This window comes from Megachile rotundata, chromosome 3 (assembly GCF_050947335.1).
Source record: "Megachile rotundata isolate GNS110a chromosome 3, iyMegRotu1, whole genome shotgun sequence".
Taxonomy (NCBI): domain Eukaryota; kingdom Metazoa; phylum Arthropoda; class Insecta; order Hymenoptera; family Megachilidae; genus Megachile; species Megachile rotundata.
Genome location: NC_134985.1, coordinates 14,753,809 through 14,777,606, shown reverse-complemented (window position 1 = coordinate 14,777,606; position 23,798 = coordinate 14,753,809). Strand labels below are relative to the sequence as shown.

At 35.5% G+C, this 23,798-nt stretch overlaps 4 protein-coding genes across 8 annotated transcripts; 2 read left to right on the top strand and 2 right to left on the bottom strand.

The window, feature by feature from the left end:
* Positions 1-114: 114 nt before the first annotated feature.
* Rfwd3 (ring finger and WD repeat domain 3) lies at positions 115-3,352 on the bottom strand. Of its 3 annotated transcripts, none has more exons than XM_076529836.1 (3): positions 3,212-3,352; positions 2,579-2,689; positions 115-2,506 (listed from the first exon to the last, which is right to left on the bottom strand). In XM_076529836.1, the coding sequence occupies exons 2-3, from the start codon at positions 2,670-2,672 to the stop codon at positions 1,014-1,016; spliced, it is 1,587 nt and encodes a 528-aa protein (XP_076385951.1). In that variant the 5' UTR covers positions 2,673-2,689; positions 3,212-3,352; the 3' UTR covers positions 115-1,013. The 3 variants fall into 3 exon arrangements, with proteins under 3 accessions (XP_076385951.1, XP_076385950.1, XP_076385949.1); XM_076529835.1 differs by lacking the exon at positions 3,212-3,352 and adding an exon at positions 2,966-3,106; XM_076529834.1 differs by lacking the exon at positions 3,212-3,352 and adding an exon at positions 2,825-2,948.
* LOC100881157 (uncharacterized) lies at positions 3,056-9,569 on the top strand. 2 transcript variants are annotated; one of them, XM_076529825.1, is made up of 22 exons: positions 3,056-3,197; positions 3,305-3,375; positions 3,682-3,737; positions 3,838-4,024; positions 4,243-4,626; positions 4,723-4,829; positions 4,893-5,137; positions 5,241-5,401; positions 5,484-5,672; positions 5,756-5,892; positions 5,952-6,125; positions 6,311-6,633; positions 6,800-6,996; positions 7,065-7,307; positions 7,587-7,640; positions 7,699-7,930; positions 7,988-8,136; positions 8,208-8,309; positions 8,443-8,652; positions 8,720-8,902; positions 8,969-9,118; positions 9,180-9,569. In XM_076529825.1, exons 4-22 carry the CDS (start codon positions 3,980-3,982, stop codon positions 9,381-9,383), a joined length of 3,489 nt encoding a protein of 1,162 aa, XP_076385940.1. In that variant the 5' UTR covers positions 3,056-3,197; positions 3,305-3,375; positions 3,682-3,737; positions 3,838-3,979; the 3' UTR covers positions 9,384-9,569. The 2 variants fall into 2 exon arrangements, with proteins under 2 accessions (XP_076385940.1, XP_076385939.1); XM_076529824.1 differs by having other exon boundaries at positions 3,646-3,737.
* On the bottom strand, positions 9,385-15,203 carry LOC100879366 (uncharacterized). 2 transcript variants are annotated; one of them, XM_076529823.1, is made up of 7 exons: positions 15,063-15,203; positions 13,684-14,052; positions 13,041-13,484; positions 12,737-12,835; positions 10,338-12,475; positions 10,048-10,262; positions 9,385-9,963 (listed from the first exon to the last, which is right to left on the bottom strand). In XM_076529823.1, exons 2-7 carry the CDS (start codon positions 14,036-14,038, stop codon positions 9,831-9,833), a joined length of 3,384 nt encoding a protein of 1,127 aa, XP_076385938.1. In that variant the 5' UTR covers positions 14,039-14,052; positions 15,063-15,203; the 3' UTR covers positions 9,385-9,830. The 2 variants fall into 2 exon arrangements, with proteins under 2 accessions (XP_076385938.1, XP_012138161.1); XM_012282771.2 differs by having other exon boundaries at positions 10,338-12,835.
* Urm1 (Ubiquitin-related modifier 1) lies at positions 14,739-18,448 on the top strand. The gene is made up of 5 exons (XM_003702054.3): positions 14,739-14,924; positions 15,010-15,074; positions 15,134-15,215; positions 16,921-16,969; positions 18,225-18,448. Exons 1-5 carry the CDS (start codon positions 14,881-14,883, stop codon positions 18,291-18,293), a joined length of 309 nt encoding a protein of 102 aa, XP_003702102.1. The 5' UTR covers positions 14,739-14,880; the 3' UTR covers positions 18,294-18,448.
* The last annotated feature ends 5,350 nt before the right edge of the window (positions 18,449-23,798 follow it).

The window sequence follows — 23,798 nt, the reverse complement described above, 5'->3', positions numbered from 1 at the left end:
AGAGGTGTACTAATAGATTATAAATGCTGTTTGGTTTAATTGATTTAGATTCGCGGATTTTACAAATTAGGAATATATGGATTAATTTATGAAAGCAATTGGTTACAACATTCATAGAAATTCTAACTGTAATTTAATATTTCAAAAATATTAATAAATTACATTTTTCAATAAGAGTATTGAAAATACTTGAAAACACAAATGGATAAAGACGTCATGTAGTATTTTTTCAAAAATTGAATTTCGATGTAATAACAGCTATAAATCAGCAGTATATTTTTCTAATAAATTTATGTTCTTTTATTATTATGTCAACTTCGAGATAAAGATGTCATAATTTGAAAATTTATAATAAAATTTGATAATTGCAGAAATAGAATGCATAGAAAAAGAAATTAATTTGTGATACGGTATCTTCATCCACTCGTGTTTTTACTTATATAAAAATTCCCTTTTTATGATACATGGTTGGTTTGCTAGTTCATACTTCTACGTTGAATAAGTCTTACATCTCGTAAATTGTTTCACTTAATGATTATCAGTATACATTTACCTTCATTATTACTATTCTATTTTGGAATAATATTTAGGATAACCATTGAAACACTTAAATTATTAGAAAAATATAATATATGTTATAACAAATATTTATTGCATGTATTGCATAGTAATAAAAATATGTATATTTAATTGTATAATGATAATTCTAGGATTTATTTCTAAATTTCTTCATAGTTATGCATATGAAAAATTTCTACATTGTCAATAACGGTATTAAATTTATAGTAAATTTTTATATTAAGTTATTTACATATGTTTTTATCACGTAACTTTTATGCGAATAAATACTGTTCAAGCTTATAGTAAACAAAATGAAGTAATGGCAGTTATATCATCTATCTGTTAAATTGTGAATTTATAATGTACATGTAAAAGATGTTCTAAACATGAATGAAATGTTACAAAATGTCATAAATTATTAAATCATTATGTTATTTCTATAACAATGAAAATTATCCATGGCTGTAAATCCTCACTTTCTTTGTAGAGAGAGTTGCTAAAAATAAGTTATTACTAATATCGACTGCACACATATCTACCACAGGATCAGATACCGGGAGGCTATTTACTTGTTTTCCACTAGATGTACTCCACAAGGATATACTACTGGTGGATTCTTGATGAGCAGCAACTAACGTATCGTTTTCGACATTTATATAACATGGTCGCGATAAAAATTGTTGAGAATTACCAGCATGAAACGTGTGCACTACATTACAGATAGTTGATTCATCGTTGCCTTTTTCTATAGTACATACTATATGTCTAGCATGAGGTTGTCTGGCGTTCGGTCGAGAAGATATTAATGTGTGATTATTTTTTTCGTCGTAACATACAGACACAAAAGGACCTTCCAGAAATATTTGTTTGGGAACATATTTTGACTCCTTTTGTTCATAAGCGTAACAAGTATTTAAACGACATGCAATAAAACCACCGCGACCAATACCGCTACCGGGATTAACAGGTACTGTTGCTAAAGAAACCACCGGTGATCTATCGCCTGGACTCTCTAAACTTTCAATAGCACCAGAAGTTTGTCTAATATCGAATTGTGTTATAGATCCATTCTGAGCTCCTACAAAAAATATATTTGGATTGTCGCCTGACCAGCAGCAACTCCATAATGGATAATCCACTTGAAAAGTGTGCATGATGATATGATTTTGTATATCCATCAATTTTGCACACTTATCAAAACCAACGCTAAGTAACAATGACTGCTGGTTGGTATTGAATGTAACATCTCTTATGGCTTGAGAATGCAGAAAAACGAATTGTCGTGGTTGAAATTTATCCGTGTCAATTTTCTTAATACCATAACCCGAGAATAATGCATTTGTTGATTTCTGGGAGACAACTAGAACTCCATATGATGGATTATAATCTAACACACGACAACCACCATCTTTACATATTTCTATTGATCGATCTAAGTGGAACTTTTTAATCATGTGTTTTGAAACATTTTGACAGGAATGAATGCTTATTTCCGATTGTTGATTTTCCAGTTCAGATATACGATTTTTCATGCTTGTAATTTGTTGCTCAAATAACTTCTGTCTGAGGGTGTACTTTGTCAGTTCCATTTCTATACGATTTTTCTCTGTCTTAACAGTGTCCAACTGTTCTTTCAATTTTTCTAATTCTGCAGTATCTATTGATGTTAATTTCTTGGCATACAACATTCTGATATCTTTCACAGCAGCCTTCCTATTACACTGAGGGCAACGACGATTTACACTGGTGCAAGAATTTTGTAACCATCTTAAAATGCAATTATATCCAAATAAATGTCCACAACGTAAACAACATAAACGATGTTCTCCTGAACTAGTCCATAAATCCATACATATTGGACAAGATTGATCAGAATCAGTTTGAGACTCATCCAAGGATGATTCTTTTGGTCTTTTTACTTTTGTTTCATCCTGTTCATCTTTTTCTAAAATGTAATATTTAAATAGTATAAGATATTTAATTTACATTATGTATGTTGAAAAGAAAATAAACTTACTTTCATCATCTGCTTGAATTTCAGTGTCTACATTATTGTCCACGTTGTCATTAGTATCTGATTCTTCAGAATGATCTTCGCCTGTATCTTCCATTTGTACTGATTCTTCTGCTGCAATATATAATTGAAATTAAAATAAATCATTGTAATTATATTAAATTGTACTTCAAGTTTATTTAATTTGTATGAAAACAGACAGTCTTTTCTGTCATTATTCTTAACATAAATGATTATTTATAATGTTACATTTCTTTATGAAATAAAAATATACAAATTGTTTATAAAATTTCGTATATATAAACATCATTATAATATATAAATTCCATTTATATTATAAATGTTTTGTGCCACTTGATTTACATATATGTTATATTTGTAAACACTTACAGATATCCATAACCTCCATTTTATAAAGATGCGAAACGACCTATCTATTTACAAGTAAATTTTATTGACTATTATGTATAAGAGGTTTTCCTTCAAGGGAATGTATTCATAATTAATTGTGTATAAACACAGTAACTCAGCTATGATATTAGAGACATTTATATATAACGGAATTTTTGTTTACTCATTTTCGAAAATATATTTTTAGAAGATATTTGAAATGATTCTATTGGTGCGGTAACATACCATTTATAATATAATATTATTTAAATGCTAATTTATTTCTATTAGCAATTGTATGTTATGTACGTTGACATATTTATTTTTTATGCTTTTCAGCCGATCTTCGTGGAAGAAGTCACACCAGTTTTATAGTATACAAATCGTGTAACGTATTGTAACTGTAAGATGTATGTATTTACTTTTATTTTAATTCTCATACTCCCTTTATTTATATCATATTGAAAAGTTAAACGTTTCTGTTAAATAAGAAGTAAATTTGTGGTAATATTTATTAGCGACAGCTTCTTGTAACATTATTAATTAAATTTTGCCGTTTAATAAATTGTTCACGTTTTAAAATGTCTTACGAAGTAATTGTTAATAATTGTAGCAATAAAATAATAAAAAAGTGATACAATTTTTTATAATGTTTATCAAATTATTGATATGCATCTTAGGTATATGTTGATATGTTCAAATCCATCGTTCGACAGAAAAATAAAAGACGCAATTTCACACTCTTATTTCAAGAAATTGAAGGTTTTTTTGGGTAAGTGTCAAATCCTATACATTAAATTATTTTATTTTCTCATTATAAGACCATAAGTTTTAATCATTTATTCAATATATTAACGTATTATTTGTTGCAGTTTCCAATTTTACAAAAACCATCCAAAAAAAAATTTCGAAAACAATAATTGAGAAATCGTCCAACGCTATTTGATAACGATACCGTTTCTTCAGTGAACATTCGAGGAAAAGAAGCCATCGTCCTTGAACTTTAAGGAGTTTATGTTATTGAAAGAACGGTGTTGTGTCGAAGGTAAAATAATGAAGGTAAAACGTTAACTAATTTTATTTCTTTATTTATACATTGGTATGCATTTTGTATTATAATGCGGATCCACCTAAAAATTCGTATCTGTAAAAGTTTGCAATCAGTTTCCATAAATGTTTACATCACCTTTGCTTCTAATTTTACTTTTTATAACAGTTTCATCACCGTAACAAAATAAATATCTTACGCTTTAAATAAACAATTTATCTGATTATAGAAGCGGCGACCGTGTACGTGGAACTTATCTCGCTCGGCAAAAAGTTCACCAAGGTCTTTTCGTGTTCGCGAATTTGACGGTCTTCCTATCGAAACAAAAAGCTTCCACGAGTTGAAACATCTGCAAAAGTACGGTTCAAAGTCGCAGAAAAAAAACACCGAGTTCGAGGAATCTTCTTTGAAGAGAGATGCATTTGGTTCATTGGAGTCTTTATTCGATCTCAAGAAACCTTTGACTTTACCGGAAATACATTCCCTTGCTGTCGAGTATCATCAGCAGGGATATACGCCTTTGTACGAGTCAACAAATCTCAAAGATTCTAAACGTTTTATAAAATCGGTACTTTCGCAACGAACAGAGCTCGAACCACACATCCTTGAGCGAGTACGTTGGAATTTAAATTGCGCAACAATTCTCAGTGTAAAATCCATTATCATTTGAACTGTACATTATAATTGTACGATATTTATTATTTAACAGGCACATGAGGCAGAGGATTATAAAAGGAAAGCGCAGACATCAAATTTAGAAACGTTGAATTCACAGGAAATTGAGAGTCCATATTCTGAAACAAAAGAATCATCAAAGTATGTCGTACTGAATCTTCAAATACGTTATTATTATTCTAATAAATTGATCTAATTTTGAAGCATGGCTGACGAGACGGAGGAAATGCAAGAATTATTGAGCGAAAATTTTGAAGATGCTGAATTAGTAGAGATGGGTGAAGAAGTTGTAATAACGAGTGAAGAAGTTGAAGTTACAGAATCCGGAGTTGAAGATAAAGGACTCGAAGCTACGCTTAAAGAGATGTCGGAAGTTGCACCATTTGGGCAACAGGAAGAGGATGATGAGGTGCCTCCACTTCATCCACTTCCTCCTGGTGTTGGTGAAGGTATAATTGTAATAGACTGACAAGGTTTGATCAGTGGTATAACTAACAATTGATTTGTCCCCAAAATAACTTTGATTTCATGAATGTGCAATTTTTGAATTAGGTGTACCAGTAAAGCCTGGTGGTAGAAATGAATCCATCTTAAGTTCATCGCCGTTAACTGACAGCGCCGTGAAAATGGAAATGAAGAATGCTGATGAACGTTGTGCAGTACTCGCAAAGGAAATTGAGCAACTTAAACGAGAAATAGCTGAACTTTCTAAAGTAATGGTTTTAGGAGAAACCAACCCTTTCGAGACACATTGTTTCCAAAGGTCTGCCTTCATATTAGTGATATGTATTATAGAAAAAAGATTTAACCGAGGAGGATACGTTAGCAATTCAATCGAAGCAAGATGAAGTTATGAGGAAGTTGGCTGAATTTGAAGAAATAACTCGGAAGCTGCAACGGTTACTAGGCTTGGCTGATTACTCGAGTACCACCTTCGCGAAAATGTTCGACATGATACCGCATCCTACTTCGAAACTCAGCTTGGTACATATTCTATATTTCCATTGGATACATGCGGTATCAAGAATAAATTGTACCCAGTGAATGATTTAGTCATTGATTTCTAGGCGATCACAGAAGAAGAAGAGGAAATTTTGACACAGGATAAGATCAGAGATAAAATAGATAAAGAAGTATCTGCGATAAAAGTAACCAAACCAGAAGATCGATTCGACTTGCCACAAATAGAGTATCCTGAAGACAAGTACGTTTTGATTTCGCTGCTGGCGATATAGTTTTATAAATGTGTCTTCGTCCGGCTAGACTTCCAAGAGTAATCGTTTGCGGGACCACGGAAGACGAAATTCCAAAAATTGTTGTAGCAGATAGTAAAAAGAAAGGAACTGAAAGTCTTAAAACTCTGACTGGGAAGCTAACAGAGTCGTTAACTATGCAAGAGAAATTGGCACAAGAAAACGCGCAGCTCGAAGGTGGCAAGTAAGTATTTAATACTCTTTATAAGATCTAGAGCACCCAGTATCGTTTCTCGATACGAACAAATAATACAAACTCGAACAAAAAATATGAACATCGGTGAAAGTCTCCCTAACAACGTTAGTACGGATTTTGTCATCGGGAAAAATATGTTGTCATAAGTCATGTGATATTCTGTCTCACACTAGGTATAAATTAGAAGAAGCATTACTAGAAAAGGATTCTGCAGTTGAAAGCCTACAGAGGAAGGTATGCGGTCTGCAGGCTGAAATGAGAATAGTAGTGAAGGAAAATGTGGAATTGACGCGTCAGATAGCTTGCTTGAATCAACGAGTCACTAGTCCTTGTTGTTACACCTGTCCAGGTGCAATTTCCTCTGGAGTATCAAGTCCGTGTCCTTTACGTTCGGTTTCACGCACCACTACATTACAGCAGGACGACGATTACTGTCGATGCAAGTGTTGTCTTCAGTCTGCTGAATCCTTGTCGCCAGTCGCCCAGACCGTATGTGGTATGTCTCGGTAGATTAATAACCACTTTTCCAATGTATGTTCAATATTCAGGAATGACATCTAGTTGATACTTTTTAGTGAGTAATGCTTTCTGGTGTCACTAGAAGTGGTCACGTTTATCACAACACAATAAAACAAATTAATGATTGACATTAATTGTTTCAGAATCACCCAGGCTTGCGGGTGGAGCGTCAGTAACAGGTGCTTGCATTACAAGTGGTGCATCTTCACAAGTCGACGAAATGTGTTGCCGAAGTCCAGCCGTCGTTAAAACGCCATGCGTGCCACCACCTCCGAAAGGGGCTTGTCCCGCTGAAATAGAGAACAAGCTTGCAGCTTATGGGAACAATACCAAGCAGCTAGTACGTATTCGCGATTCGATTAAACTACGAGTGCAATTTTTTTATTCACACACTTGTTACCCTTTCAGGAACAACAACTGGGCAGTATGGAATGCGAAGTACGTAACATGCAGATAGAACTTGCTAACGTACAACGAGAACGTCAACAGCTGGAACAACAACGAAAGCTGTTGAAATGCACTGGTCCTTGTGCACCTTGTGGTTGTTGTCCTCCTGCGCCTATGAATCTTCAAGGTTCTAGCCCGCCGCCTTATGTACCACCTCCAACATTACCGGTTCTACCACCACCATCCTCAGTACCTCTTCCCAAGGTATCCAAACAGTATTACGATCAGATTGGTTGTGTAAACAAGGGGTTGTTTCATGAATATGTCGCTTATCATAAATATCAGCACACTCTTAAAAATTTGCGCCGATAGTGATTGTTGTTACAGTGATTATTATCACGAATTCTGTATGAAATAAATGTTTTTATAAAAAGTGCAAATATTTTGTTTTTTTTGAGATCATACTGCATGCAGTTGGTAATCAGATTTAGCAGGATGATCTTTTCTTTAATTACAAAATGATCTATTTTCCATGGTATACAGATGCCACCAGCTCCTACTTCAACTTGTACTGGCCCCTGTGTAAATGCTCCTATGGTAAGACTTAACTTAACAAATAAGTTTAACATGGACTAAACGAATTGTTTAATGAAAGGGAGCTAGCACATGTCCTCAGCAACAATTACGTGATCTACGCGAGCAATACGCACGTCTACAGGATGATTACAAAAACAAATTATGCGAGGTTTCGTGTTTAAGAACAGATGCTGAAAAACTCAAGCAACAAACACGAGATGCTATTGAAGAGAAAGACAAATTGGATATAAGATTGACAGACGCTCAAGAACGTTTGAAAACGCTAGAAGCTGAAAAAGAGAAATACGAAGGTGATTATTCCGAACTCTGCTAAGCACAAATACATGAAATAATTCGTTCAACGACAGGCTTCAAGGAGCAAATGGTTGAACAAGAGCAAGCTCTTATTGTTTTCAAACAACGTTTTCGAGAGGCCCAAGATGAGCTTGAGGAACTGAGATCTTTGATTCAAGATCAAGCTGCTCAGTTGGAGGATTATCGTAACAAATATCTGCAGGTTCTAATTAACAGGGCATACTTTTTTTTAACTCTCGATATAAATGTTGTAATAATATCGGCGAAAAATAGGCACAACAACAAGTGGAAGAACAACGTCGGCAACTTGATCTCATGGAGATGGATAATGCACGAATGAATGAAAATGTGACTCTGGAGATTGGTAGAGTTAAAGTAGGTAGAAAAATATGTACTCATGCGTTTATTAAATTCCTGATCTTCCAAATTCCGATATACAACTCAGAAATCCTTATTACACCAATGATTTACATGCAGGGTCTTCAAAATTTTACAATCTTTTGTACAGAATCAGTTCCAAGAGAAACTTGCAGAACTCGCACCGTTACCTGACATCCTGAAGCAAACGCAGGTGAAATTGCAAGAAGCACAGCAAATGCGTATAGTCGCAGAACGAAATTGCGAGGATCTGTCGCGAGAGCTTTTAGGTTCCAAAGAGAAGATGCAGGCTTTACAAAATCAATTGGAAGTGTTACGTAGCGAGTATCAACAGCTTCAGGTTCTTATCCATTTATGTTTATCAAATAAACTGTGCGACAGGCATTATATGACAAACCACTTTACAGGATGAAAGGGGTCATGGTTCGGGACGATTCGATGAACTAGAGCGGAAAAATACTGAATTGCGGCATGAAAATGAACGTATGAAGAATACGCTTGCTAGATTCGAGGAACATGAGGCGCAACTGCAGAAGCGTATCGATGAAAAGATGCACGAGGTTACTCAATTGACGGCAATGCTTGATCAGGTATGTTATTGCAATATAAATTTGTTAAACTGTAAAATGATGATTTTAATTAATATTATTTAAAAGGTTCGAGAAGATTCTGCAAGGCAAGTAGCAAGAACGAAAGAAAGATGCGAGACCGCTAGAAGAACAATGCAAAGTCAAATTGCGGAAATGGAAAGACAATTGGCTCAATGTCGAGCCACTGCAAGAGCTGCGCAAAAAGATAGAGACGAAGTAACTTATCATTAAATTAATGGAAATATTTTAACGTCGGCTTACCTATCATCGTTTATAGATTCGTCAAAAAATGCAAGGTCAAATAAACAACCTCAATGAGGCGTTCGAGCAAGCTCAGGGTCGTATAAGATCACTGCAGGGACACGTAAATTATTTGAAGACATCTTATAGCAACATCTTTAAAGGACAAGGAGAGATGCCACCTGGAGTTTTACCTGGAGAGGCTGGTACAGGATTCGATTCCTGCGACTGCAACTATTAAATAAGAAATTACTCAGTATTTTATTGATATCGAAATAAAAGTTTGATGAGGCGATGATCGTCGTCTCACTCGGTTACTTAAATTACATGTTCAAACATTGTTGGTCTAGAATGTAACAAAAATTCTCTAGTTAAATTATAAGAAGAAAAGTATTAAATGTTCGTACGATATAAAAATCATACCAAATTTGTTTTTCATTTTATATCACATTTATCAACGACACGAAATCGAACTTCTATAATACAAATGTGTATCTGATACAACGTGGTGATTTTTTCTTTCGTTTCGAGTGTATGTCACTTTAATAAATTGAACAGGCGTTTCCTATATGCGATGAAGTTCGAGAGGTAAATAAGGAAAATCGTCGACAGTGAATTCCGACTTAAAAAAAATTAAGAAAGTGATCTGTACAAGGAAAAGCACTTATTTAAAATTGGGTAAATTTCATTAGTTCATATCCACAGAGTGAAGCATATTGAGCATATCGAGGATTGCATCGGAACGTGATCGTACTCTTTCCATTTCCATTCGGAACTCTTCAAGTTGAGATTCGATTCGTTGCGCGTATGCATGACAACATCTGCAAGTTAACATAAACTGACAGTATATTTTATAGTTCCTTTCATAACGCTCTATTATTCTAACAATACTAAAACCATGTTACCTTTCATTACACTGTGTAGAACCTGAAGATGTAGGTTCGTGGCTAGGAGATGAAATCTTAATTTGTGGTGGAACATGTGAAGTATGTGCTTGTTTCGAGTGTTGTTCGTTTTTACTTAAATTGGCAGCACTGTTACTACGACAATCTCCACATCCTCTCAAGAGATCCATAAGGATACCTCGCACCTTTTTACCACTTAATCTTCGTTGTCTGGTCTAAATATAAGAAAAAGAAGATAGGTACCAAAGACAAATAAAAACTGAAATTCATAAAAGATTGTATTATTTTACCTCAGGCGTTTCATTAGATCGCTTGAACGGTATAAGAGGGTCTTCTTCATCCTCGTTTGAAATACTATGAGAACAAGTATGTTTCTCGGAAGTCTCATGGTTACTTGCGTTATCCAAAGACGATTTACACGTATAAGAGATGTTTCTAACATGATTACAGTATTTCGAATGCGCAGCATTATCGACTACATTCTGAAATGAACGACGAGCGTGGCATTTGCAAGTTGTTTCGTTTGTCTCGATGTTCGTACTGTTTTCGTGTAAGTGATTTTTTGTATCTGGTATAAAAGTATTTTTGTATGAATTCCTTCGAATTCCCTTACTATAAAACTTAGTTTTACTATGTTTAGGACTAACATCGTATTTCTGTTTCTCGTGATGCACATCACAATGACGTTCTTCGTCAACAAATTCTGTACCGTGTATACAACAGGAATGTACTTTTTCTTGTGAACTCGAAGCACCTTTATAAATTGGCCATTCGTCAGGATATTTCGGAGAATCACAGTTTTCACAAAAAGGAACACAATTGTTTAGACTAAAAGAATGATCCATACGTAACTTATCGCTTAAATCGTCTCCTAAGGAAGACGTTCTCATCGCGTTCACGGGCAAAGACCGACGATATTGAGAACTGTTAGATTTATTGAACCTACATGGAATTTTCAGTTTTCTGCTGGTTGAACAAACCAGCGGGCTCTCGTTAAATCTCATTTGAGGTGTATTATGCCAACAATCATACGATTTCTTCTCAGACATTGTGGCAGATACTTCCGCATCATCCTCGTTATCGTTCGCAGGTTCCCGATTCACTTCTTTACCCCAAACGCTAATTGTACCATTTATTTCAGACATTCTTACTTCAAGATTACCTAATAAATATGGACCACATTCTTGCACCCGATTCTTGTCATTTATTCCATCTTTTGTCGGTTCTTCTGCTTGAATTAAGAAACTTCTATTCTTAGTATTTTCATCCTCTGCGTATATGAAACACTTTACACCGTTCTGATCAATTGTTTCTTCCGTTTTAACTTCTGCAGACGTAGAGGCATTGCCATTTTTATTAACAGATGCACTCTGCTCCTGTTCTGATTTAGACTTTGGATGTTCCTCGACGTACTTAAATTCTACAGTGGTAGCGTCAGTACTATTTTTTCTGTCTGGTTCTACAGTTGTGTGAGGAATTTTGAAAGGTTGAGTAAAAGCGGCACTACCGAGCATTTCTGTTGCCTTTCGTTTTTTGGAACTTGACGTATGAATTGGAGAACTGTAATGTAAATTCAACAACTGATCCGTTGAATTTTCATTTGACCGTTTCTTGGTATTTCGTACCAAAGGACTTTCCACTTTTGTTTTGCTTTGTGTTATGTTAGAAAGAGTCTGTAAAATTCGGGACGAAGTGATGAATGTTCGAGACAATGGATGTGCTAGTTTTCTTGGAGTACCATTGGTAAGTACTATACTGTCATCAGAATTGAGGATTGATGTTATATCTGGTGGTTTGATGGATACAGCTGGACTGTAAGCGCTTTCCGCCCATTGATCGGAAGAACTTGCTGTCGACGCGACACTGCTGGTGGATACTTTTTTAACTGTTTCTGCTTTGGCTACAGTTTCTTGATTGTCTACAGACTTTTCAACGTTCTCAGTCTGCACAGATGCTACTTTTGTTTCACACGTTTTGTTTTCATTTTCATATTTTGCTAAGGATTTTTTCAGCTCATCTAATTCTTGTTTCATCTTTATATTCTCTGCCAGGGTTTTCTGATAGGCATCCTTCAAATTATGAAACTGTGCATCTTTTTGATTCAGTTGAGTTTTGAGTTGAATAATTTCTTTGTTTTCTGCAACCATTTTTTCATTTGCATTTATTTTTGCAAAATTCAAATTACTCGATTCCTCATGACTCATTCTAATACTCTTCACATTTTCGATTTTTAAAGAACAACTTGTATCGCTATTATCGATTTCTTGTTCAGTGATCATTTCTGCTTCATTATATACTTCACTCACGTTTTTCTGTTTTTGCTCATTTAATTCTTCCTTCTGTACAGTATTTGGTGTACCATGCATATATTCCTCATAAGTTACTGTACGTAGATTGATAAATGCAGGGGTTTGTTCATGACCATTAACTAGAGAAGATTGATTTATGTTACTAAACTTAGTATTTCTATCTAGGGTATTTTGATATTCAATTTGATGTACGTTAATGTCTACAGAACCATTTCGTTTTTCTAACCGATCATCACTGTTTTGTGCACGTTTTTCATTCTGGGTATTAGTATATTCAGAATCCTTTCGAACATGTTTAAATTGATTTTCAATTACCTTGTCAGTTTTATTGTTTTCACCATTTTTTACTATTTGTGCTATATTATAAACTAAATTAGTACCTTCATTTTCTTCATGTTGCAAGTCTTTAATAGCCTTCTGTGCATAATCTTTTATGATTTTGTTAGTAACTGTTGCTCTTACTTGTTCACTGTCAATGTCTAAAAATAAGAAGAATAAATTACAATTTATATTTGTTAGTTGCTTATAACTTAAAAACTTGATTATTCAAGTACATGGAAGCATGTTTTATTGTCTTTGTAAGATTACTAAAAGTACTATGACCTACAGCTATTTACAATAGACAATAGACATATCTTCCAAGCCAGAGTATCCAAATTCTAACAGACAAAAAATATATCTTACTTTCATCCTCATCATAATTTTTATTTATTATAAATTCTTGTTCTTTAATACGTTTTTCCATAGACTTTCTATTCTGTTTCTTTATATCTCTTATATATTGCTTCACTTTACTTTCCACATGTTGATATTTAAGATAATTTGGTCTAACAATATTTAGACTATGCCTTTTCTTACTATATGGTGAATGGATATTGTTTTTACAAATACTCAGATCTTGCAACGACAAACTTCTTTCTTTATGATGTTGTTTTAATCTATTATTTAAAATAAAATCATCGGACACCCTATCAAAATATTCTTGATCATATTCTGTTTCTATATCCTCATCATCTTCATTGGGTAATCTGAGAGGATTTCTATCATCATCATCTTCGTCATCTTCCTCTTCTTCATCATCTAACATCGCATTTTCGTGTTCATTTTCAAGGTCCATTTCATCCATGTCTATAGTTTATGGTAACAATAATATATTAAATACTCTGTCAGTGTTAACACATCGACAGCTTATAATTATTCATTGTAAACAGAAAGAAAAAAGTTACTTGTGTCTACAAGTACTGCATAAAAAATACTACATAATGCAATTTTCAGTTTCCGTATACTGGTTCAGGTATAAAATAATATCTTTATATCGCACACTTACCGTCACTGTCTCCATAATCATCTTCATCTTCATCATTATAGGGGTGATTACTTTCTTCTCCAGAGGATAGTACATAAATACTACCACCTCCTTGATCGTCGCTAGGGCAAGGACTTCGACTGTGATCCTCTTCTACAGGTATTTTATTTTGTTTTGTGTTATTAACATCTGAATCGTCGCGTCTCGATGGACTTGATACGCTAACATACGTCGGCATTTCTTCGTCTTCTAACATAGGCTGTTCAGTTTCATTGTTTAACATACTTGTATCACTTTTCGATTGTTCCTTGCTGTGATCTTCCGTATTCATGTCTGATTCGGTCTCTTCCGAAGTATGTTTGTTTTCTTCTGACATTATGAAAGTAATCACTAAACATGTAAAATATTACGATTATAGAAAATCTTGTGATTGCCAGAAGACCAGAATTATTCGGGCTTAAACAGAATGTTGGCTATTTTGTTCTTGAAACATTTAACGCGTGCGTCCGTACTTTCCCGACAACCGCCATTACAGCTGCCGCTGAAGGCATCTACACTTCAACTCGTTCACATATTTTACGTCTAATTCTATCGAATCTATGTTTTCATTATATATTTTTTTAAATGCATATGATTTTTCACTACTTTTAGTCAATAAATCTTAATTCTTTATTTCTTGCTGTTGTTCCTTTACTAAGAAACCTCTGCGTCGCAATTAAATACATAATTATTGCGAGACTAATGACCCGCGAACATACAGGGATGTAATTCGTGTTGTATATAACAAGGGGCACTAGTTCTAAATTTTATTATATTTATCTAGTTATTTTATCATAGATTTATTAATTCCTATGCTAATATCAACAAGTTTGACATTACTGTTTTTTTTCTTAGAAAAGATTATAAACATTCCTGCATTTTTTAATCCATAGATGTTTAAGATCATAAATTATTGCGCTTGTTTGCAATGTAAATTTGTACAAAATGAATTAAAGACAGAAAAAAAGTATCTAGATAAGGAACAAAATATTTTTTTTTTAAACCAAATCCAAACATCGAAGCCGGCTTTTGCCGCGTACAGTGTGTACGCTACTGATCGTTCGAACACAAGGAACACGGAATTGAAACGAATTGTCACTCACGTTGTTTCTATGCGCGGGGTTAAATGATAATAGCTAATGAAAATACAAGTAATACATTTAAACAGAATCTTTAAACATGTCTAATAAAAATAGTGTACTTCCTGTGACCATTGAATTCGGGTAACAATTAAAACTATACATAACCTAACTTCTCCTGTAGTCATAATAGAATAGGTCTCATAACTGATCCAATAAATTATTTCAGGGGTGGGGCGGAATTACTTTTCGATAAAAAGAAAAAACACGAGGTTAACTTACCTGGAGATGAATGTAAGTTTTTCGAATTGTTCTCAAATCGCAAATATAATTGGCCACGTGAAATCTTACAGGGACTATACAAAAGTTGCTATTCTGGATAAAGGATAACCTTTTAAAAGAACGACCGGAACTGTTTTTACAGGGAGATACCGTGTAAGTCGTCAATTCATCCTACTATTTTACCTCGGCATCGTAAACATTTCAATTGTGGTAAATTGCACAATAAGTATTTTGTTTGGTGTCCGCGAAGTTTACAATACACTCGTGTCCCACCACGGTAACGATATGTTATATTAATTCGCATTTTCCAATTCGACCGATATACAAAATTAAGATGGCGTCTCGATAGTTCCGTGGCGGTAATCGAGATGGTGCTACAGTACTATTTAACAAAATTTGAAGGGTGGATTATAAAGCCTGCAGAAAATCTTTATTAGAATATTATACGAAAAGTATATACGTCTGAAAGTATAATAGTTCAACAGACGAAACGTAAAATAAATTCTAGAGGTCTCTTACCATTTCAATATCACGACTATACTTTGTGAATCAGTTTAATATGTATAACTTTAATGAGTTTAAAGCTGTCTACAGTGTTAACAATCATACAGTTGACATTCCACAGTGATGTCAATTGTAAAAAAATTTTTATACAGTAGTTCAAAGTTTTATATACTAAAGTATATTTCATACACCACAAACATTTCAAACTTAGTTGCATTAGTTATGTGATCTGCCGCTAGATGACTAGGCCGCCATCTAGCGGTTGAATATAGTAACTAATGAAGCTACAGTTTCAAAAGTGTGTAGTTCATCCCGTTCGCCGGAGAGATGGCGCTACGTGTTCCATTGTTTAAAAATTCAATTAATACTGATTTTATTGTTGTAATTAACTTCAATGTGCATAAAATTACATCCGAATACAAGGCTCATCAACTTTGGAATGTTTTAGCTTTACCAAATCATGATCAATTTTAAACAATTCGTAGTTTGAAATTCCCGCTTTAATGTTCTGCCACCTAGCGGCAGAAGTGGGAACTAATGAAGCTACAGTTTCAAAAGTGTGTAGTTCACCCCGTTCGCCGGAGAGATGGCGCTACAATTCGTAGTTTGAATTTCCCGCTTTAATGTTCTGCCACCTAGCGGCAGAAGTGGGAACTAATGAAGCTTCAGTTTCAAAAGTGCGTAGTTCACCCCGTTCGCCGGAGAGATGGCGCCACAGTGTCGAAAAAAATATTGATTTTGAAATTTCGCCAATTTTTTTAAATTTTTACTTATAAAGCTTATCACAAAATCATTTTTCAGCACTGTCGTTACTATAAAAGAATTTTCAAGCATCGCCAAAATATAAGAATATCTTATGCATTGCAGAAATAATTTTTTCTTCCGACAGTTATGTGTTCGGCCGGTAGATGATACTAGCGGTACCATTTTCAAAAGGCGCACTCAAAATAAAAAAGAGACAAAAAATAATTTTTGAGCCATAAAGTAGTAGCCTACTTTTAATTTTATGTAAAGGATATTTTTGTATTTTCTACTTGTTAAATTATAAATAAAGTGACCTTTTCGTGCCGATTTAAATGCTCTCCAAGCAGAGATTGCAGTAAAAAATGCATTCGAAATTAATTTCTGTTATCTGCTTTTACATTGTTTAATAACAAACGGCTATCAGTATCTTCGATCTTAATTTCTAGCTCGAATAGCGGCGTGCCGCGATATCGGTCCCAATCGATACGGTAATACGTAACACAGAAATGATAAGGGGGCTCTAGAGTCCCACAAATCGCGTGACACAAAAATAGCCTGTCCTACATGTATTCACCGTATCTTCCAACTACGTGACACTTTGTATGTGCAGGCGGCCAGGAATTTTGGTCCTCGTGAACGATACTGACTGGGAATTGTTGGTAAGCTAAAATCTAATCAATTATTCTACATTCCTCAAACGTAAATCGTACATTCGCAATTACTCGATCCTTTCAACGCGATTACCCTCGCAAAAATTCCGCGTTCGAAATATCTGGTTGCAATTCCTTTTTACGAGTCGCATAACCGACGCATGATATATTTGGCAAAAGCAGGGGTGGAAAATAAGGGAACGAGCCACGACCGCGACGATAAAAGGGCGTAAATGGGCTGAAGGCTCGCCACACCCACGAGAAAATTATCATTTTAAATTTGTAAATGTACAAAACGCGAGCGCTATTAGGCTTGGCTTTCTGAAGCACTCTCGAGGAGAATGGAGCCTCGAGTAAGGTCGGGGGAGCAAGAGAGCAGACGCGGAAAAGATGATGGTTTCAGCCATTATTATGATAATACCAACGTTTCCCGAAGCTTCTCTAGCATGCTTCGACCGTCGCGACTTCTTGTCCTTTCATCTCTTCTACCAACCACTTTGTCCTTATCTAGCCACTGTCCCTTTGCAATTTATAACCAACATTTTCGTCGGAACTCGGATCTTCAACTTTTCATACCAGAAACGGATTAAAGAAAATACTGGTCAAGACTTTTTAGAGTGAGAGTTTTTAATAACAAGTTGTTCTTGGAATTAATTCTACCTAACGAAAGGTCAAGTCCTACTTCCAAATTTTTCATAACTCACAATACTTTCATACGCTTTCAAAATTCTCAATTATTAAGATCCTAAGGAAAGTTGCAAAATTTGAAATTCTCGATTAAAGAAAACACGGTGAGACTTTTTAGAGTAAGAATGAATGAGTTTTTAATAACAAGTTGTTCTTGGAATTAATTCTACCTAACGAAAGGTCAAGTCCTACTTTCAAACTTTTCATAACTCACAATACTTTCATGCGCTCTCAAAATTCTTAATTATTAAGATCCTAAGGAAAGTTGCAAAATTTGAAATTGTCGATTAAAGAAAACACGGTGAGACTTTTTAGAGTAAGAATGAATGAGTTTTTAATAACAAGTTGTTCTTAGAGTTAATTCTACCTAACGAAAGGTCGAGTCCTACTTCCAAATTTTTCATAACTCACAATACTTTCATGCGCTCTCAAAATTCTTAATTATTAAGATCCTAAGGAAAGTTGCAAAATTTGAAGTTCTCTATTAAGAGATGTGTGATATGTCAATATCTGTGAATATAAAAATGACGTTGAATAAAATGGTTGATGAATGATTAACAAAGAACGAAATTTTCAGGGTGAAGGCAGTTACAAATTATGCTCCGGTGACACGGTACTCTTCATATCCACTTTGCACGGCGGATAACAGAAGGCGTGGGCGAGCACCGTCGAAGAGGATTCGCTGGATCGTTCACGATTTCATCGAGGAAAGTGAAAGCTAGCCAGTTGCCTTTGTATCGGGAGAAGGTGTGCGTACACTCGCACAGTGTCACAGAATAAAATGTTGATTCGTACGATGTACGTCTGGGACGTTCCACGTAACGACCATAATATTACGACTGACACTTTGGCCGTTTTCCAAGGATCCTCGTATTATTGCTCTCCCTCTTCTTCACTTTCCCGTCTTGCCACACGGCCAATGGGCCATATCCTGTCCCTCGTTTCCCACAGGCGGCTCCCACTCTTATGATTTTCACGCTTCGTACACAGCTTTGTATGCATTATTTCGTAATTAACGTCTGCGGCGAAGGAAACGGAGAAAATGAGATATTAAAGAGATAACGGTACTTTGACGTGGTTTTGCTCGCTGTCCGCTGATAGCACGTTGATGACTCCTGTAGCTGGTCTTATTCGATCATGTAATAACTGCGGTGTAATAAGTGGATGCTTGAAATTCAATAGAACACATTATTTTATTATCGTTGATATGTTGACTGCTACACTTAAGTTTCTATACTGATGTATATTGTTCAAAATTTATTCACTTTCCTAATCGAAAATTCTTGCATTAATTACATGGATCTATGGAAAATAAATGTAATATATTGTGAAAATATTTTTATAAAAATTTAATAAAAATTTAAGCACTATTGGATGTAATTGAAAATTGCTTTCGTGTAGCAGTCAATGTGTTAATATAAAATTTCTAGCTGCAAACAATAATTGCTTTCGAAATATACAAAGTGTAATACGATGTACCTATACAGAGAGAAATTAACTATATTGTACTAAGAGCGTCGAAAGAATGTTAAAACGGTTGTTGTAATCTGCTCTGAGCTACAAGCTTACAAATCGCTACACCGTGTCCGCCATTTAAAATGACGTCATTTCAAAATTGAGCATTGTTACACAGCGATCAAAATAATTCGTAGACGCGAAATTTAGGGCGTGGATACTTGTCCCGTAACTTTGCTTCTTCGTTACTCGATAGAAACGAAATTAACTTCCGGGTAGTTGCGCGGGAAAATTAGTTTCAATGCCGGCCAGGGTATCGCGATCCGTTCTCATCGAGATTTAGTTGTTGTTCGCTCGCTGGGCGCTCTATTAAAAGTAATGATCGTGCTTCAGGTTCATCGAGCGAGCGAGTAAGAGAGAGAGAGGTCCTTCTTCCATGGAAAAAATGAGAAAACTTCCGCGAACTTCCTCTTCTGTATAATTAATTACCGGCGGTAGTAGTTCTTTACCGTACACGATAAAGATTGTATCGAAGGTTTTTTCAACTTGCCCGACCGAAGTTAATCAACTCCGCTCAGCCCGCGATGTCTGTGATTCCCTTTTTTTGCTCATCGATTGGTCACGTTTCTACCATCGTGACTTTCGGTTAATATTACGGGAAATTTATTTTATCACGCAGACGGGAAATATAAGTTAATGTGATATAACGCATGCAAATTATGACTCGTGGAAATTATAAGGCATAGGAATTGTGATACATAGAGATTACGGTATGTGGAAAAATTGTAACGCGTGTTACTACAGCGTGGGCAGATAACAATCCGTGAAAGTTACAAGCCACAGTAATTACAACGAACAATTACAAAGTACAGAGATTCTTGCACGTAGAAATTACGAAGTATAAAGATTGTAACACGTGAAAGTTGTAATGAATGTAAATTACGATACGTAAAAATTAGAACGTACAGAAGTGTGGAAGAGGTGATATTTATCTTTGCAAATATCACGAAATTAATCGGTTTAAATCCCGGTCGAAAGGAGGGTTAAAAGGGGTTTAAAAATGCAAGTGTCCGAAAACCACGCTGGGTTTTTGTTCTTTAAACGCGTCGCTTTGCAACGTTTATTTCGCGAGGAGCAGCGGGATTGTCGTGGCTTTATTCGACGAGTTAATTGCAATGTACCTGCACGCGCGAGCATCGAAATACAAAAAGAAACAGAACACCATCGTCGGCCAGGCCTGGGAAGAAATTAAGTGGATTAGTACCCTAATGGCGAGAAGGCGACGGTAAACTGAAATAAATATGGTGCTCACGAGGCAAGAGGGTGAATGTAATTATGCGACTAAGCACTTAGTAATATACAACGAAAGAAAAAAAGAGAAGATATATGAATAAGGGAGAGAGAGGCGGTATAAAGGGAAGAAAGTTAAAAGAGTATCTGGATATCTTTGCAGACCGATCGTTTCTTATTTTATCTTATATTTTCCTTTTTGGCCGATTCGCTTTCCGAATACAATTGAATGCTATCGCCGTCGGGGAAATAAATTCGCGATAGAGGAGGGAAATGAGCAGCAGAATGGCCGGAGACACGAAGGAACGAGAGCGAGCCGTTAAAAGTTGAAGACGCGTTTGCGCGGAACTGTTTCATTGTAATAGCCAAAGTTCTTGGTCGCTTTGGTCGGTCTGGCCTTTATTATTTTATATTTCGTGGCTGCACGGCCCGTGGGTACCGCGGAGATAACAGAAATTATACTTACGTTTGAAAGTGGAACAACCGTTAGCAACGACGCGAAACTTTAATTCGCGACGATACCGCGATCTCATCTTCGCGGCCAAGATATCTTTCTCGGTCCGCTCTCGGCCACGGGCCAATTCCGAAGGGATTCATCCTCCTTCGTAATTTGTTCGACCGGCTAGAAAGATACGAAGCCACTTATAGCCGGCTGGCATCGAGAAATTTCGAAAATTTCACCGAAAAGTCATCCTCGGTAGATTCAGGAAATTAAACCGCTAATGAGAACGGTCACAAATGGATCGACGTTAAGCCTTCCGCTCCGTCTGTAATTACTTCTTCGTCCCGTTACCGTCTTTCTCCTTTTCTACCTTCTTCTTCTTTTTTTTTAACTTGGAACTCGTTAAGGTAATGCCGCCTGCGGCGCCAAATTGTTATCGCGAACTACTTCCATCTTGACCTCTTATTTATATCTTGCTAGCACAAACTTCGATGCTTTGTTATTAGCCGAGGTGCTAATACCCGCTCATAGTACAAAAACGCTCAAAAATATTTCAACAATATCATCGATACTCTGAAAGCCTAAAGTACTTTAGATACCGATTTATGATTTTACAGAGTTGTCCTTTGCACTCAAAGGTAATCTGACTGTTTACAAACAGCAACTTTAAAACTCAGTTAAAAAGTTAAATGACTTCTCTTGAGGTTATTATTTGTCATATTATAGACAAATTATAGTGTCATATTATAGAATCAGTTAAACAATGCTTGTTTCAATTTATTGTACTAAATAAAATGGCGACTGAGAACCACCTCTTGAGCGCAAAGGGTCAAGTTTTATACAATACTTTGAAATTAAAAATTTTTATAACAAGTGCCAATTTTGATGATCCAAAATTTATAATCACACCTGAAAGAGATCTAATAATAACAAATAATCAGACATTGCAAGAGTAGTCATAAACCTTGAAAATAATTATAAATTTTCCGATTCGGTTTTTTAAAAGACACGTTTCGAAAGGTTTGATTCTACGAGTGTATTCAGATTGAAGATGTAGGGAATCGTGGAGTGTTGCACGATCAATGAACCACAGAAGCGGGTGCTCGGCTACTTCTCCGACATCCTGGCAACACGCGCGAGTGCGTTGAACGCACGTGCAAAAGGACCAGGCCGCGGGATACACGCATGCACGATCCTACATAATATAGTGGATCTGCGTCCTCTGTAATGTAATCATGGCTGACACAATTAATCACTGGACCATCCAACCCCGGCAAACCATTAGCGATCGGGACACTCGGGATTCGCCGGGGATGCGTGTGCACGCCTGAAAGTGCATTGTACTCGTGCACGCGCGCGCACGCTTCTCTACACCCTCGTACGAAAAAGGAAAATGACAGGCGAAAGAATCGTTTTCTCTCTCCTCGAAAATGGATTCCGTGTTGCGTACTTTTAACTCGTAACGAAATGGCCAGATTGAAATAACGAATTACGTTGCTTCGGTGTCTTTAATCATTTCTCCAATAGAATTTTTATATCGAGTTTTAGTTTGTATTAAAAATGTGTAGACTTAATATGTAAATTCTTGGCACTCCTTAATTTCTTTTATATACGATCTGTTTAATTTATAAAATAGATACAGAAAGAGGTTGTTAGATAAATATATAGCAACAGTGCAGAGTGACAAATGCATTTTACATTTATTATAAATTGTAAGTAAATGAAAATATATACATTCAATCTATTTATTTGAAATACTTATAAGCGAATTTTTATATCGAGTTTTAGTTTGTATTAAAAATGTGTAGACTTAATATGTTAACACTTGGCACTCCTTAATTTCTTTTACCTACGATACGTTTAATTTATAAAATGGATACAGAAAGGGGTTGTTAGATAAATATATAGTAACAGTGCAGAGTGACAAATACATTTTACATTTATTATAAATTGTAAGTAAATGAAAATATATACATTCAATCTATTTATTTGAAATACTTATAAGCGATTTTTTATATCGAGTTTCATATTTGTATTAGAAATGTGTAGACTTAATATGTTAACCCTTGGCACTCCTTAGTTTCTTTAACCTACGATATGTTTAATTTATAAAATAGATACAGAAAGGGGTTGTTAGATAAATATATAGTAACAGTGCAGAGTGACAAATATATTTTACATTTATCATAAGTAGTAAGTAAATGAAAATATGTGTCAATCTATTTATTTGAGATATTTATGAGATCCAAGAGAAATGTGTTGTACCACAACAAAGGGAGTGCAAAGGGTTAATAGCGTATATGATTAACGTATATGCTATGCCATTCTTATGAATTGTAATTTCCGTACCCACTTGTAATTCTCACGTGTTACAATGTACATCGTTATCGTCACGCGCAGTACTTCCATATCGCACCGCCACAATATCACCACATGTAAAGTAACGCATCAAGTCACATCATGTAACGTAACGCGTCAAGTCACAGCACGTAAAGTAACACGTCAAGTCCGCGATTGTACTACATAAAAGTTAGCCTAGAAAGTAGCTTGAAGAATAGAAAATGGTAAACCGAGATGCTTGTAGTTTAATGGAGATATTGCGAGTCCTCGGGAACCGCGACGTAGTAAACGGGGTCAAAAATAAAGCGAAGTTCTAAAGCGAGCGGAGGTAGGTATCAAAAGAAAATCACAGAACGAGAAGGCAACGATAACAACGCCATCGCCGAAACTCTCGTGCACAAAGCGAGAACGATTGTAGAAGCGGAGGCAACAACCAGGGATCATTTGAGGAAGATGTAACACGGGGCCGTCTACTCGCTACGGCTCATAAAACTGCGCGTTTTATGCTGATGGGCCGCGTCTCGGAGACATTGGCACGAGTAGAAAAGAAGGGAGGAAAGAAAGGAGGATCGAGCCAGAAAAGAAATGTACAAGCTACGGTTGATAAGGGGTGGCCAAGCAAGC